General features: G+C 33.6%; 2 protein-coding genes across 2 annotated transcripts; both read right to left on the bottom strand.

The window, feature by feature from the left end:
* Window positions 1-4314: 4314 nt before the first annotated feature.
* Window positions 4315-5911, bottom strand: LOC109181494 (probable sarcosine oxidase). Its single transcript, XM_019331288.1, has one exon. It carries the CDS (start codon window positions 5611-5613, stop codon window positions 4369-4371), a length of 1245 nt encoding a protein of 414 aa, XP_019186833.1. The 5' UTR covers window positions 5614-5911; the 3' UTR covers window positions 4315-4368.
* A 10153-nt stretch (window positions 5912-16064) lies between these two features.
* LOC109181495 (probable sarcosine oxidase) lies at window positions 16065-17675 on the bottom strand. Its single transcript, XM_019331289.1, has one exon. The coding sequence runs from the start codon at window positions 17283-17285 to the stop codon at window positions 16080-16082; it is 1206 nt and encodes a 401-aa protein (XP_019186834.1). The 5' UTR covers window positions 17286-17675; the 3' UTR covers window positions 16065-16079.
* Window positions 17676-18271: the final 596 nt, after the last annotated feature.

The raw sequence follows: 18271 nt of genomic DNA, 5'->3' as shown, positions 1-18271 counted from the left end.
GCTCCTGAAATTCATGCCTCCGATCCTCCACCAAACCTCAAGATTTCTGATAAAGATCAGATCTTTCTGCAAAACCCAAATGAATTTTGATCCCTAGCAGCACAATTGATAAAGGGTGCTCGCTCAAATTGTTTTTGGTTCAGCAAAATTATGATTTGATTTGGGGTATGATCATATACATTAATTTTAAGGCAGTTGACTAGAAAAATTGATATAAAAACAGGGTAAGAGAATCTATTCCACCAACTATGTAGTTTGGGAAATGAAGAAAAGACAAATAAAGATAGGTGGGTGTTGGGTCGAAAGGGTGGATGGTTGCTCTCTGAAATCTCTCAATTTTCTCGATGAGAAGAAGGGGGAGAAACCATGATTAGGTTAGAGTTTGTTTGACTCGCCTGTAGAACAGAACAGTAATGGAAGCTGATCGTAAAAGTTGATCAGATTGCAGAAAATTATCAGTTTATTGGCCCTCTTTCTTGTAGACCAGTATCTTATTACCTTCTTCACTTTCCTATATAAATTAGGACTAATAAAGATGCATATTACGTACTATGCATATCTTATGCGTAATGCTTCTTCTACTCATTTTTATATTATAGTTAATTTGTACGTACTATTCAACATGCTTTCGTATCATCCAACTATGATGATATTACCATTTACCAAATTTAATTTATTGATAAATAAATGTGACACATTAACTCAGTCAGTGGTGTTCAACTGGTGGTGTGTGGTTTTCCAATATAAATTAGGACTAATAAAGATGCATATTACGTACTATGCATATCTTATGCGTAATGCATCTCCTACTCATTTTTATATTATAGTTAATTTATATGTACTACTATTCAACATGCTTTCGTATGATCCAACTATGATGATATTATCAAATTTAATTTAGAGTCAATTCCACCAGAGGTCCATTGTCTTTAATGACAATTTTAAATTTAGTCTCAGACTATCATTTTTGTCATTTAACATCTCAGACTATTATTTTTTGAACACTTTTATGGCACGTTTAGTTCACGACATAGGCCTGGAATGGAACAACATTCCTACTAATAGGTCTATTCCTTTGTTTGGTAAATACTTCTATTCCCAGGAACAATGTTCCTGGGAATGACCTATTCCCCATGCAAGGGGAATAGAGATTCCTGGCCCCGCTTTGTATTAGGCTATTCCTGAGTTCTCAGGAATAGACAAAAGTAGTTATTTCCTATTTTACCTCCAATTCTCTTTGGTCGATGTAAATTGGTGGTTGTCTCCACCTTGGTGATGCGACCACGATGAGTGGTGATCGACTACCGGATATCGACGTTCGAAGGTTCTCGCATTCCGACCAGGCTTTGCCGACGAATGAGCCATTGTATGGACGATCAGAGGCCATGGATGGTGTTGGGGATGCGTCGAGACCTGTTCTCGCTGATCAGATTGGCGGTCGAAGGTCGACAGAGGCTTCTCGCAATCGGACCCAGACTTCTTCGCTCGAAGCTTCCCCGACGATGGAGTTGTTGCATGGAGGATCAGATGGTGTGGATGGTGTAGGGGATGTCCAGAGAACGTTCGCCGTTGGTCGGATCGTCGATTGGTGGTCACTGAAACTTCTGGAGGTCGTTGCACAGCCGGTCAATTTCCGACGAACAGAGGTCGCGGACAAAGAAGGGGCTGGTGGCGATGGCGTTGTCAACCAATTTAATTGGTTTAGAGCTTTAATTACTAAAAATTCGTTGAAAAATATGGTTACTAAACATCATGTTACCTAAAGTTCTAAATCGATTAAACCGGTTGAAACCAGAAAAATTACAAAAGAAAAATATGAGAAGACAAAAATGTCCTTACTAAAAATAGAAAAAGTCATAAAATGGACTAAAAGTGTCCAAAAAATAATAGTCTGGGATGTTAAATGACACAAACGATAGTCTGTGACTAAATTTGAAATTACCATCAAAGATAAGGGACATCTGGGGAAATTAACTCTAAAATTGATAAATAAATGTGACACATTAACTCAGTCAGGTTAAATTTGATATAATAACATTTTTTTTTTTTCATATGACAAAGTTTCTGTTTCTTCTATTCATATGCCCTCTACTCATCCATAGTACTATATACTTACTTAGCTTGCTGTTGAACTATCAAGAAGAAAGATATTTTGCGCTTCAATCCATGTAGTACTAATATATCATATATATGCCTGCATGTGGATTTGTTGTGTTTGATGGGGACTTCGATTTAGACCACTCCTACTAGTAATTCCTAAAGAAAGTAAACAATACATTGTTAATGTAACATGACAATCAATTTTTCATATTTTTAGAGACATTTTATATATGGTGTTGACATTATAATGACAAAAAAAAAAAAAAAAAAAAAAAAGGTATGCAGCTTCAAAATTTACCTTCAAAATTATAGATATGAACACTATAGACAATTTTAAGAATATATATATATATATATATATATATATATATATATATATATATATATATATATATATATATACACACACACACACACACAGTCTTTGATCTTGCCAAAATCAACAGTCCAGAATGAAGAACAATTTAGAAAAATGTGTTGTCATTATGGTCATTTTGCGTAAGGTTACAACGTAAGGTGCGTAAGTTTAAAGCTTAAGGTGTGTAAGTTCAAAGTTTAAGGTGCGTAAGTTTATAGCTTAAAGTAGCGTTAGGTGCGTAAGCTCACAGCTTAAGGTGCGTAAGTCAAAAATTAAGGTGCGTAAGTCAAAAATTAAGGTGCGTAATTTTATAGCTTGAGATGCGTAAGTTTATAACTTAAGGTGCGTATGTTTAAATTAAAGCTTAAGGTGCATCACTTTTAAGTTTAAGGTGCATCAGTTTAACTCTTTAAGTCTTAAAGTGCATAAGTTTATAGCTTAAGATGTGTATGTTTAAAGCTTAAGGTGCGTAAGTTTATAGCTTAAGGTGCGTATGTTTAAAACTTAAGTGTGCCACTTTTTAGTTTAAGGTGCATCAATTTAACTCTTAAATTGTGTATGTTTAAAGCTTAAGATGCGTAAGTTTATATCTTAAGGTGCATAAGTTTATAGCTTAATGTGCATCAGTTCGAGACACTTGATCATTTACATTTAGGAAGCGCATTTTTTAAAAAAATTTTTTTTCTTCAATTTGAGCCGTTGATATAGATTATATCAACGATTCATATCTTACCCCATTTTCAAGCTTTGCACGTGAACTATCCCCTATATATATATATATATATATATATATATATATATATATATATATATATATATATATATATATATATATATATATATATATATATATATATATATATATATATGTATATATATATATATACCAATGTTGCAAAAATCTCGAATAGGCACCGATGAATCGGCGCCTAGGCACTGGTCGGCTGCCTAGCGTATCACTATAATCGGTGGTCTAGGCGGCCTCATAGGCTCCGACTAGGCCGCCTAGTCGGTTGATTAGCTATTGTTTTCTTCTTTTTAAATGAATTATTTTACTTAAAACGACATCGTTTTAAGCGAAATAACCCTAAATTGTTCAAATTCTAAATGTTTTTTTAGATTAATATTTAATATTTTAGTGTTAACTATTAAAGTATTAAATAATTTATAATTATCAAGTCTTAAAAAATTAAAAAATTCAAAGAAATGTTAAAAAATTAAAAATTAAAAAAAACCACGGGCGCTAGGCGCCCCCTCCAACGCCTAGCGATTTTTTCAACCATGATATATATATATATATATATATATATATATATATATATATATATATATATATATATATGATTTGAATTTGAAAGTTTGATCTCATATTATGTTATTAAAGAACATTGATCATTCATTAGGTTTATATAATAATAATAGGTGGTGTTATCAAACTTAGAATCACGTTGTGGAAGAAAAAAATTTCTTGCCACTTGACCTTAACTAAATATTACTTTACCATATCTTGTGGAGTTCATGTGAAATTGTGTAAATTTTTTAAAGTAATATCTAATTAAGAAATGTATTTTATCTAGCTAAAAACGTTAATAATCATGAAAGTTGCATGTTCAAATTGGACTTTAGTGTGCTTTAGTCCAATAAAACGTGAAGTGCAATGGTACATAAAATAATAACAATCTAATAAATTAAGAAGATATCATATATTTTTTATTGCAACAAAATGATTCTGTTTTCGTCGATATGATCGTTTGATGCAGTAGCATATAATTGATTGCATCCATTTAATAATAATAATAATAATAATAATAATAATAATAATAATAGTAGTAGTAGTAGTAGTGTACTATTTAGAAGATTTGAATACAAATTTTATTTCAAAAGGAAGCCCAATTACAGTAATTAAATGTTTATAATCGTCCCATTAAAAAATCTGCCTTGCGATTAACTTGATCCGCAAAATCCTTCACGTTTCCCTTATCGTTCTCCTTGAACCTATCTATCCTGAAGTGCGCCAAGTCATGTGGGTCCCCACTCCAGACAAGATCCGCCAATATCTGGCCCACTAAGGGCCCCATTTTGAATCCGTGGCCGGAGAAACCGCCGGCGACAACCACATCCTTGCCCAACTCCCCGCCCAGGAAATCGATCACGTAGTCCTCGTCCGGCGTCATTGAATACATGCATGACTGCGATATCACCGGCGCCGACGAGTCCACCAGGCCCCCGAATCGTCCTTCTATCCATTGCTTCAACGACGGTATAGAGCTCGCCAGCGGCGCAAAGGTGCGCCCTTCTGCATCGCACTCGCGGCCGCCGTGCCACCCTACCTTGATCAGTCCCGGGAACTCAAGCGCCGGCGTTCCGTACACGTACGTCTCTCCGTAGCTGGCGAACGACGGGAAGCCGTTTTCGATAGTGAAATCTCCTTCGTGCCCCTCTTTGATCCGCCAGTAGGAGACGTTCGTCTCCAGCGGTTGAACCGGAAGCACCACCCGGGAACCGGTGATCGCGGTAACCAGTTTTCGCACCCACGCGCCGGCCGTGATAACGCACTTTTTCCCCGAGAATCTCTCTCCGCTTTTCGCGGTAACGGAGATTCCGCCCGTCAAGTTATCTCTCTCCACGCCGTTAACTTCCACGTGGTCTCTCAGAGTCGCGCCGTGTTTGACAGCTAGCGCTTGGAACATGGAAACGGCTTTGGTCGGCTTAATGACGCCGCCGAGCTCAGTCACAACGCCGACCCAATTCTCCGGTAACTGAAAACGGCCCCCAAACTCCTCCGAAACCCGTGTCGGATCCAAAACCCGAACCGGAATGGAAACTTTCCGGCAGCTTGAAACGACGGCTTGCAAAGCCGTGTTGTCCGCCGGTCCCATGTCTAACTGCCGGGTCTTGAAGAAGACCTTGTAGCCAATCTCGGCTTCGGCTTCGCGCCACAGAGTCTCGGCGGCCAAGACCATCTTGGCATAATATTCCTCCGGGTAGGTTGCCCGGATAGTTCTGGACTCGCCATGGGAGGAGCCGCGGTGGTGCAAGAAATCGAATTGCTCGAGAAGGAGGGTCCTTAGGCCGCGTTTGGCTGACTGATAAGCTGCGCAGCTGCCCATTATTCCTCCCCCCACAACTATCACATCAAATTCGATTTTTTCCATCTCTGATCTTCAGATAAGAATTAGATGGATATGAATGTATATATAGAATCTCAGCCGATAAAATTGAATCTAGCAGAGAGTTTCGGGTCAGAGCTGAGGTTGCTATGAAAAGTTGAAAAATATTGTTCTCAGACTATCGAGGAAGGGTTTGACAAGATGGAATCTACCAATTTGTAAGCTTGAATATTACATTATATTGCAGAAGAAACTGGGTTTGAGAAGAAAGTAACAGAGACTCTCCTAAATAGCAGAACGATGAGGGTGATATGCATGAGAAATTCGGAGTAACAGTTACAGTAGTGGTTCTGTGTTAAACTGTTATCTCAATATTTAATGCAAGAATCTCAATTAATATTTTTTTTTCTGAGAATTAATATTTTACTTTCATTAATTCAATTTTGCATCCTAGATTTATAAGTGTGAGATCACTTTTTTTTTTTTTTTTTTTTTTTTAATTCGGATATTCACATTTGGTTATAGTATTATTGTAGCATGACCGTTTTTGGTACTTTTTCAATAAAATCGTTGAAATGTCATTATATGCAAAGACATTTCGATCATTTTTATGCAAAGTGAGTTACCCCGTTATATTTTTATGTTTCTTTTAAAAAAAAAAAACAGATTGAAGTTCTTTTGTATTTAACCACATTAAAATTGTTTTGTTAATAGAAGACCAATTGGCATGCCACAATAATACTATGACCAAATGTGGATATTATGATATAAAAAAAAAAAACTAAAAGTGAACTGTTATCTATAAATTTAAGACAAAAAATAAAATTAACCCTTCTACTTTCTCATATTACTTATTTTTACGGAAGTACTTATTACCCCATAACTAGTATTTTCGCCCTTGCGATGCACGGAATGAATTTTTTGTAATATATTAAGAATATTTGGATCGATATGATATATAATTATTTAAGTTAGAATATCAAATATTATATAATTCAATTGAAGATATGGTATGGATTATTTACGTGTTTTGATGGTATCATTGTTTGAATTTGAGCAAATAATTGCTCAAATTAATAGATAATGTGTAGATGTACGCATGCGGTGCTGTAACTTTGGAGATTTTATTTACCGTTGTTTAGTATTTTTATATATATATAAATTAGGCATATGTGCTCGTTCTCTAGCAACTTAGTTATAGGAATGAATTGCTATCTTAATTCATTTGTATGGAAGATATATATTTTTTGTCTAGATATATAACAATTTTGTCATTTAAAAAAACATAATATCAACGATTGTATTTACACATTATTGAAATCTCTTTGTAGACGACATTGGTAGTAACAACACAATCTTGTCCATCATCGTCTAGAACTAACACCTTCAGTTCATTGGGTGACTCGGGTAAAAATATATAGTGGTATAGTATTACTCAATTAACAATCATTTTATATTTTAAGTCAATAAGTAATATCATATTCATTTTCAGCCAATTATTCTTTTCTATTTTTAGTCAATTAGTCAATTAAAATATCATATGCAGTGATTTTTTTACCTAATTTATATTCCATTTTAATTGATAATGTATGATATTATTATTGAAATATTTCCGTTTCATTTTTAATTTACCTTTGCTATTGTTTAAAATATGCATTTACTATTTATGATGTCGAATATTATTATTGAAATATTTCCGACCAATTTTGATTTCCATTCCATTTTTTTTTTAAATGCAATGATCTAACCATTTATTTTTGGGATAAAGTACAAATTGTTAGTAATAATATATTCTATAGTTTATTTGTCTATGGCTGTAGTTTAATTGACTAGTCTAAACTATTGTATAGGAGCTTTTAGTGGTAGCTTTCCTATATGTCTCTATCCTGTATTCTCTGTTGAATCAGAACTGAGTTTGTTCATCTGGTATCAGTTAGCGTTAGGCTAAGCATCCTCCCTCTTTTTTCTCCACCACCGTATCATGTCGACAAACTCATCGGAAAGAACCGTAATCACCACCCCTCCCTCTCAAATGACCGGAAATTCCCTCAATGCCGCTCATCATTTTGTATCCATCAAATTAACCAACCGCAATTTTCTTTATTGGCGCACCCAAATTATTCCATTTTTGCGTGGCCAAGGATTATTAGGATACATTGACGGCAGCCATCACTGTCCTCCGGCGACACTCCCAGCAGCGACGCAGCCAGGTTCCTCCGACACCACCGCGGCTGGCTCGGTCGTCGACAACCCCGAGCATGCGGCGTGGATCCAACAGGATCAACTGATCCTGTCTCTCCTGATCTCGTCTCTCTCCGACGAGGTCATGCCGCTAGCTGTTGGCCGGGAGACGTCACGCGACGTTTGGCTCTCCATCTGGCGTCCTCTACCCGGGCTAGATGCCTCAATCTGCTCGGCCAATTTCAGACACTACGGCCGAGTACAAAGGGCTCAATGGCTTATTTGCTCTTTTTTTCTGGATTCAATGACTTATTTGAGGGTTATTTGAGTTCGATGGCTTAATTGCTACTTTCCAAATAGTTCAATGGCTTATTTGTACTTTATCCCTTTATTTTTTCATATTAGTCAATTATAGATCATTTTTTATTTGCAGTCAACTATTAATATTGATTTCTTTTATATTTTCAGTTAATTAGAAATATCATATTCATTTTCAGTCAATTATTCTTTTTTATTTTCAGTCAATTAGTCAATTAACCAATTAGAATATTAGATGCAATGATATTTTTACCCAATACCATATAAGAAATACACGTTAATTCAAAAAAGTAAACGTTAATACCTAATTCATTAATTAGTCTATATTCATAATATTCTGTGTAATATTAATTAATTTTTAGTTTTATATATATATATATATATATATATATATATATATATATATATATATATATATATATATTACATAATACCATATAAGAAATACATATTAATTATTACTTAATTCAAAAAAATGTACACGTTAATAATATTTTCATAATTAATTAGTTTATATTCATAATATTCCGTGTAACATTAATTAATTTTTAGTTATATATATATATATATATATATATATATATATATATATATATATATATATATATATATATATATATATATATATATATAATCGCACTCAGGTGCGAATGCTTCGCCCAGGCGCGAAATAGGAATGGATTCTGTCCGTCCACGTGTTCAGATCTAATGGATGAGAAACACTGATTTTTTTTTAAAAACGCGGTGGCATTTTCATAAATAATTGAACATCGAAGTGCAAGTAATATGTATTACAAGTGCATGTAAAATGTATTATCGGTGCAAGTAAAAATTTACACTGAGCATCAATACTTAGTTGCACCTATAGTTCTAAGTAGTTGCACCTATAGTTCTAAGTAGTTGCACCTAGGTGTATGAATGTTTGTGAGTGGTTTTCAGGGGTATTACTACCCGCTGAACTCAGATCAATGAATGTTAACAAGGAAAAATTACATGCACTTATAGGTGAAAGTAGGGGCACATATAGTTATAAGTAGTTGCACCTATAGTTATAAATAGTTGCACATATAGTTATAAGCACACCGAGGTGCATGAATGTTTGCGGAAAGTGAATGCTAACAGGGCAAAATTACATGCACTTATAGGTGAAAGTAGGTGCACTTGTAAGTGATTTTACTTGTACTTCGATGTTCAATTATTTACGAAAATGCCACCGCGTTTTTTTTTTAAGTTATTAGATCTGGACACGTGTCGCGCGCTGATTCGTTCGCATTTCCCTCCTGAGCACTTATTCGCACCTGAGTGCATCCCTATATATATATATATATATATATATATATATATATATATATATATATATATATATATATTGACTCAATTATGACTTGGTTCAACCAATTTCAATTTTGTGTAATATGACCATAATAATATTTTCATAATTAATTAGTATATATTTTATCATGTTTTAAATATTTTTTATTCAATTGACTAATTTTTGATTTGATTCAACCAATTCCGTATAATATTACCATAATAATATTTCCATAAGTAATTAGTCTATATTTTGCAATATTTAAAATATTTTTTATTCAATTAATATATACGTATACAATTAGGCTCCTTCAGTTCTTTGTAGTATGCTACGGAGCATAATTATATAATAAATAATTAATAAAATTTATTACAGCAGTTATGACGCACATGTATTCGTACGTGGCTTAATAATATGTATTTGTAGGTGGCTTAACAATGTAATCAAATTTAATTAATATAGTTTATTTGATATTTTAAATATACCATTCTAACAATATAGTTACCCTTTTGTAAATTCGTTGAACCAATTCATAAATGAGTCTATTTAATAAAAAATATTTATGCAAATATCAAATTTAATTCATATAATTTATTTAATATTTTTAAAATACAATTTTAACAATATAGTTCCGGTTTTGTAAATATTACACGGAATTCGTTGAACCAATTCATAAATGAGTCAATTGAATAAGAAATATTTATGCAAATCTATATTAATAGTCAAATTAATACTAAATTTTATTAATTATTAATTATCAATTAGCATAATATTAATTTATGATATTGTTGTAGAATAAAAATATATTAATTATGCTCATATCAGCGTTGCACGGGTCGGGGTGTGGGGGGCCCTTAAGGTTGGGGTTCAACCTTTTGGAAGAATATAATCATAATTAAATATTCTTCTATATTCTGCTACATTAAAAACAGAATATTATAGTGTAATATTACAATAATAATATAACTAATAATTAAATATTCTTCTATTCTATATTATTCTAGGATTTCTATTACCATCATTAATTATTCCATAGTCTAACTATAATTAAATAATTTGACCAATACAATTAGTTTGGGCGAAAAAACTGTGGAAGGATGATTTTACTTTTAATTTTATATATATATATATATATATATATATATATATATATATATATATATATATATATATATATATACTTTATCACTCCTTATTAACTACTGCTGAATTACAAAGAAAATACCAAAATTCAGTCAAATTGGTCAGATTGTTGACTCGGTAACAACAATATTACAAGTTTAACTCTCAAAAGGAGTAATCATATGATAATTTTAAGGATTGTTTAAACATGGTCCTTATTTTTAAATGTTGCTCACCCCTATCATTATGTTACAGTTATGCCAATTTTTGTACAGCTAATTTTCTTATGAGTTATACTATATGCGTGTATTTCTAATTTTTATTCTTAACAAGGCAAATAATGATAAGTTATTTTCATCATGCAGTGATTGCAGTCTCATAAATAATATAATTTCTTATAAAAAATATAAGTATGAGAATAAAAATGATACTCCCTAATACATATATTATTATTATTATTATTATTATTATTATTATTATTATTATTATTATTATTATTTTGCAGTGAGATGTATGTACTCCTTATTTTATCTGTCTTATTTACTATTTATAAGTCAAACAATTTTTTTCTTTTTTCTTTTTGTTTAATTTTCTTTATAATTTTTAATTATTTTTAAATTTGATATTTTAATATAGTTTCTAAATATATAAATTTTATGTAACAATACTAAATATAATATTATAAAAAATAATTAAATTAAAAATAATTTTGGCTAAACTCCATTAATTGAAATAGACACATAAAATGAGACGGATTGAGTAGATAAATTTATTATAGATAGGGTAGAGGGTTTTGCAAGTTGCAAGACACGTAGTGGAAAATGACAACTCACTAACATAATGATAAAGAAGTGATGCTTTACCCAAAAAAAAAATGATAAAGAAGTGATGAACGGTTCATAATTCAAGAAAAGGAACACTTGGAAATTGGAATCGCAAAAAATGGAGTTTTATGTCACGTTCTTTTGAGTGTTGTGTACTTTCGACTTCCTAATCCTGCCCAAATCAGTGTTTTGATTTTAACGTAGGGTACAATGGAACATCATACATAGTGGTCCCTTTGGCCCGTTTTATGTGTTCATTTTCATTTTTAATTTAAAATAATAATTTTGATTAATCTAAATTTCTGATAAAACAAGGATCACACTTGTGTGAGATCGTCTCACGTATTCTTATTCGTGAGAAAGATTCGGTCAATATGCAAATGTAATACTTATACTGGCAAATGTAATACTGGTTAAGAATAAAATGTTTGTTACTTATAAAGAAAAACGTAATACTTTTAAGGACAAGTAGAAAGTCGGGTACGAAAATTGATAAAGATCAATAGTCAATGGACCATTTATGATCCAATTGAAAATTGAAAGTAAAAATTGATAAATGATAATAGTGAAGGACTTCCTGAAATTAACTCTTACGGAGTATAAGAAAGTGAGGTTTCATGACATACAAACGTGTACATCGGATTTATTCTTCCAAAAGGCTGAACCCCAACCTTAAGGGCCCCCCACACCCCGACCCGACAGAGCATTTGGGAGGATGTAAATCATGGTAACTCAATTGAACATGAACCACAGAGGATTTATTAATCAATTTTACAGGCTTATCCAATTTAAGATTCTAATTTATAATATGAAAGAAATTAAAATATAATTTGGGATATAATGGGAAAATAAAGTAATCGTGAATGCCTATTAATATTATTGCTAACTATATTAAGGGTATGTTTGGAAATCAATAAAATATTTTGTGAAAAATAAATTTTAGAAAATGATTCATTTTTAAAAAAAAATATTTTAATTTTTTGATACTTAGTTGAATGCCGTAATAATAATATTATTTTTTTTGTTTAGCTAAAAATTAATAAACTGTATTTTTCATGTTTGGTTCATTTTCTTGAATATACAACACAAATAACACACAAAATAAACAATTGATACAACTTAGTTTGTACTATCAATACAATTTTAATTCATATAAAGGACTAATATTATATTATTGGGTTTTGTTAAATTTTAGATTTTTTACAAAAATACCAAGAGGCTACCAAAAAAAAAAAAAAAAAAAAAAAAAGAAGTAATTATTGCATGCATTACTAGAGTCAATGTCACTTCTCACTCACTGTGTAGCGTTGACAATGTAATTTTAGTGTCAATATAATAGCTTTTAAGTATAAAATTGTTAATGAATAGATAAATAATTGTCACTTATTAAAAGTGATGATTCCTTATAGAGACTAAGCATATTGTTAATTAAAAGTGAAAGGCTAAGCATATTGTTAATTTATAGCTTGATGATCAAATGTGTAAATTTATATTGAAATTATAATAAAGTGGTGTATTCTATAAATTAAATACTACTTTTATGTTGAAATTATTCTAATTAATTATGTTGACTTTAACTTTATACATATGTAGTGGTTTATGGCAGTTGGTGGGATTCCAACACTTGATTGTGTTTCAGTTGTTGAAAACTCATTGGCTCTTTGGTTTATGGAGAACTAAAATAATGAAAAAGAATTATAAGTTTTTGCAATGATCTGTGTTACATTTTTCCAGTTTTTTTGCCACTAAAGCAGGCCGGAGTGCATAAATTTCAAATAAATAGATCCTCTATAATTTACCTAATAATTTCCTGACGTGATAATAAACCTTTTTATTTTTATTATTGGGTCTTCATAAATTGGTTGACACCACCACAAGCTAAGTTCAATCTTGATGAGTTGTTAATGAAATAGGGTTAAAAAAAAATTGAGAAAATGGTGAAATAAACCCATAAACTATACACAAAAAATCAATTATACACCTAAACTTTAACAAAATGTAATTAAACCCCCAAACGTATCAAATTGAGTCAATGAAGTCCATGAACCGATCTCGCCGAAATTAAAGTGACTTATAATAATAGCTAACAACTATCCGCTAATGTTATCAACTAGTTATACAATCTAATTAACCCAATTAGCTAACCGTCATTTACCAAACATGACCATAGTCTAAAATCAATCCATGCATAAAATATTAAATATTACGTGGTACTTAGTGCAACTTGATCAAACATACCATCTAAGTCAATTTGTTGCAATGAAGAAAACTAAACTCCGACGTTTTCAAACTCAAAGTTACTATAAGCCATACAAAGTGCAACGTAACTTTGATTGGTTATATATGGTGGCGGTTCACAATAAATATCTTCATTGATGTTATGTGTTGACGTGTATCTGTGTCATATATCACGTGTTACGACAATGCCAGGTATTAATAATTGCTTGATGATTGAAATGGGTCAATGCGTACATGTCAGATCCAACAATGTTCGTACATCAAACAAAGAAAACCACGAAAAATTGCCAATAGAGTTAGGCTAGCTAAATTACACTCGCACGAGCTTAGCTCAATAGTTCAGTAAACAGTAACTGAAAAAATGGATCAAGATTTGAACTTCGACAGTGGCAGTGGATGATTATGTTCAAAGTGAACAAATTTCTTGTGTGCACCACCATTTGGACTTGTCTGCTGAGCCAATAATGATGAAATCAACAATGTTAGAATTAAATAGTAACGAAGTTATAATAAATTAATAACACAGATTTAATAGAATCTAACAAGAAAATTTTGACCAGTAAACTTGTAGTGTACACTATTTAAAGTAAAATGTATACATTTATTATTATCATAGAAAAATCAAAACTATAACATGGTTTGACACATAGTGTTTTTAGATACATTAATTCTTTTGAAGTCAATAAAATTTTTCAATACTTGTTACTCTAATTATATGACTAATATTCTTAAAATTCAAATTTAAAACCTTATTTAAAATAATTCAAAAAATCGACCATTTCATGCTCGAGAAAGTCATTCAGCATTTCTAGTCATTCAATCACTTCCAAACTATGAGCCATTTAATCATTCATATATAGGATGAACCATCTCCAACTTTTCAATAATCCTTATGTTATAGCTATATATAGTACAGTGTAAACATATAATGTGACAAACAAAGGACATAATGAATGATGATGGTACGAGATGCACGTTAAAAATAGGAGCTAGTGTTGCCGACAATTGTAATATTTTGATAATAATTTTCTTTTATATTTATAAATTGCATGGCAATTTCTAAATGAACCAAATTGTTGTCATTTCTCAAAGATATTTAGATCTGGTTATTCCGCATCCCTAGCTCGAACTTACAACCTTCCAAATGGAAGTCCAACCCGGGTAACATTAGACCACATAGTCTTGGTGCTATTTTACTAGATTTGATTCTTAATATAATACTAGATTTGTCAATACCACATCTATTGAGGCTTTAACCCACAACCTCTCATTTAGAATGGAGAGTAACTTGGCAAATTATGCCGTGCATCCGTATGCACCATGCATGGTGCATACAGTTGCAAAAACGACATCGTTTTATTAAAAACGCGCGTCTCCCCTTAAAAAAAAAATTAAGGTTCGATTCCAACAACAACATATGAACTAAAATTTCAGAATCGATGAACTATAATTCCAGAATCTATGAACTAAAATTCCAGAATCTAATCTATGAACTAAAAATTCCAGAATGAATGAACTAAAATTCCCGAATTGATGAACTACAATTCCAGAATCGATGAACTATAATTCCAGAATCAATGAACTAAAATTCCATAATCTATGAACTAAAATTCCAGAATGAATGAACAACATAATATTGTTGCTGGGAATCGAACCTGAATTTTTTTTTTAAGGGGAGACGTGCGTTTTTAATAAAACGACGTCGTTTTTGCATCCGTATGCACCATGCATGATGCATACGGATGCACAGCATAACTACTCGAGTAACTTGGTGTCACTAGACCACTTGGTCCACATATATTTATTTACAACAGATTGAATATTTTTGTTGATACTTGATAGTAATCCGAGAGATGGCTTGCTTGTCTTTAAACTCCCATTACGATTTGTTAAGTTCTTGGATATTGATTAATCCATTTTCTTTATTGATTTTATAATGGTACTAGCAAGTTGAGCCTGTTTTGAAGCGTTAGTTTTGTCTAGCGGCCTTTTATCTCACGGCCCAACTTCAAATGGGAGACGGAAGGAAAGGGCAAAAATTATGGATATTTATGCCGTGGAACCATGTGTACCTTGCAAGTTGGACACGATTCTATGTTCATAAATTATAATTACTGAATTTTATGTTTATAATTTTTAAACTTCATATTCACAATTATTGAACTCTATATTCACAACTAGGCACATTGGTGTGTGTAGGTAGAATTTAATTTTAATTTTTTTTTTGGGTGAATCCCACCAAAAAATCACTTCTTACAGGAAATACACAAATTTCAATTACAGCTTTTAAGTAATATTTTTTTTATATATTAATTTTATTTATTTATAAAACATAAATTTAAGTTAAAATTAAACAAAATCCAGAAGAAAATGTGTTGAGTATGCTATCTAGTTCATATATAATATATATATATAAGTATTGGTACTCTTGAATGGACAATTAAAAACGTAACAATTTAAACTTTTTTATTCAGAAGATACATATCCATTATCAAGCGACGAAATGGAAAAATCCTTTAATTTGCGTTTGCTTCATCGTTCTCCTGGAACCTATGTATTCTGAAGTGAGACAGGTCGTGTGGGGCCATTGAAGACCCGCTCCGGACGAGATCCGCCAATATCTGACCCACTAAGGGCCCCATTTTGAACCCGTGGCCAGAGAATCCGCCGGCGACCACCACATCTTTGCCAAACTCCCCACCCAAGAAATCGATCACGTAGTCCTCGTCCGGCGTCATGGAGTACATGCATGACTGCGATATCACCGGCGCCGACGAGTCCACCAGGCCCCCGAATCGTTCCTCTATCCACTGTTTCATCGAACACAAAGAACTTGCCAACGGCGCAAAGGTGCGCCCTTCCGCCTCGCATTCCCGCCCTCCTGACCAATTGATCTTGATCAGTCCCGGGAACTCAAGCGCCGGCGTTCCGTACACGTGCAGCTCGCCGTGGCTGGAGAACGTCGGGAAGCCGTTTCCGATGGTGAAATCTCCTTCGTGCCCCTCTTTGATCCTCCAATAGCAAGCGTTCGTCTCCAGCGGTTGAACCGGAAGCACCACCCGGGAACCGGTGATCGCTGCCACCAGCTTTCGTATCCACGGGCCGGCCGTGATAACGCACTTTTTGCCCGAGAATCTCTCCCCGCTTTTCGCGGTAACGGAAATGCCACCGGTCAGGTTTTTCTCTCTCTCCACGCCGTTGACTTCCACGTTGTCTCTCAGAGCCGCGCCGTGTTTGACAGCCAGCGCCTGGAACATGGAAACGGCTTTGGTCGGCTTAATGACGCCGCCGAGCTCCGTCACCACGCCGACCCAATCCTCCGGTAACTGAAAACGGCCCCCGAATTCCTCCTGGACCTGTTTCGCGTCCAAAACTCGAACCGGAATGGAGGTTTTCCGGCAGGTGGGAACGACGGCTTGCAGCACCTTGTTGTCCGCCGGGCCCATGTCTAACTGCTGGGTCTTGAAGAAGACCTTGTAGCCAATCTCAGCTTCGGCTTCGCGCCACAGGAGCTCGGCGGCTACGACCATCTTGGCATAATATTCCTCCGTGTAGGCTGCGCGGATAGTTCTGGACTCGCCATGGGAGGAGCCGCGGTGGTGCAAGAAATCGAACTGCTCCAGGAGGAGGGTCCTTAGGCCGCGTTTGGCTGACTGATAAGCCGCGCAGCTGCCCATTATTCCTCCTCCTATAACTATCACATCATATTCCATCTTTTCCATCTCAAAAAGTGGTATCAGAGATCACGGTTCGAGTTCAGAAGAAGGAATAATTATTAGGCCTAAGTCGATAAAGGGCTAAGTTCAACATCAGATGACTAGAAGATTGTTGGGCCGAGCTTTTGGGCGTGGCAGTATGTGTTTGATCTTACACTGACCAATAAGAAATGGATGGATATGAATCTAAATTGTATAGAATCTCAGTGGATGATATTGAATCAGAGAGTAATAGTATATTGCAGAGGGAACTGGGTTTGAGAAGATCAGAAAGTAACACAGCCTCTCCTAAATAGCAGAACGATGAGGGTAGTTGGCCTGCCATCTTTTAATTTGGGGCATTATTATATTTAAGAAATATAATAATGTTACTATGAAGACTCAAAATGTTGGAAGGTGAAAGTTTATCAAAGTTTAATAAGTTTAAACTTTAGAGCTTCTCATCCTTTTGTTCAGAAAACTTTTGGATCACGTACTAACCTACAAACTTTCAAATGCTTATAAACTAGTTCTGGTACTTTGAATATTTGGTCATTTGTAGTATTCGAACTTAAACTTTGCATCATGTGGCTGCTAGCAAAACAAAGCTTATGAACTTAAAGGAACATTTAATAGTTGATGGGAAGGGATAAGGTCGTTAGCAGTGGACTCATAGTCCTTGTCCTCGACCTAGTGATCGGTCTTGGGGCGGTCAACTCGTATTTTGGGACGCAATTTCTTAATTACAGAGTAACAATTTGGGGTAATTTGTTATCATTTGTCAGGATCACATACACACTTGGCACTACGTGAAAAGTTATAGATAGTACGAAGATTTTATTTCTTTATAATTTTATAGTTGTCAGCGCCATGTTTTGATGGCAAAATGCTGGACTCGCTGTTCGAGCCGCCGCCCAACATATTTTAGAACGATTTTTACCTTGTTTAGACTCTCATCAACTTATAATCAATCAGCAGAATTTAGGGATTTAGTTTTCTAATTTGGTTGAAAA

The sequence above is a fragment of the Ipomoea nil genome, unplaced genomic scaffold (assembly GCF_001879475.1).
Source record: "Ipomoea nil cultivar Tokyo-kokei standard unplaced genomic scaffold, Asagao_1.1 scaffold1043, whole genome shotgun sequence".
Taxonomy (NCBI): domain Eukaryota; kingdom Viridiplantae; phylum Streptophyta; class Magnoliopsida; order Solanales; family Convolvulaceae; genus Ipomoea; species Ipomoea nil.
This window is presented reverse-complemented; position numbering and strand designations above follow the sequence as displayed.

Coding starts and splice junctions, on each gene's coding strand:
- LOC109181494 (XM_019331288.1), bottom strand. CDS start 5,613: ATGGAAAAAATCGAATTTGATGTGATAGTTGTGGGGGGAGGAATAATG.
- LOC109181495 (XM_019331289.1), bottom strand. CDS start 17,285: ATGGAAAAGATGGAATATGATGTGATAGTTATAGGAGGAGGAATAATG.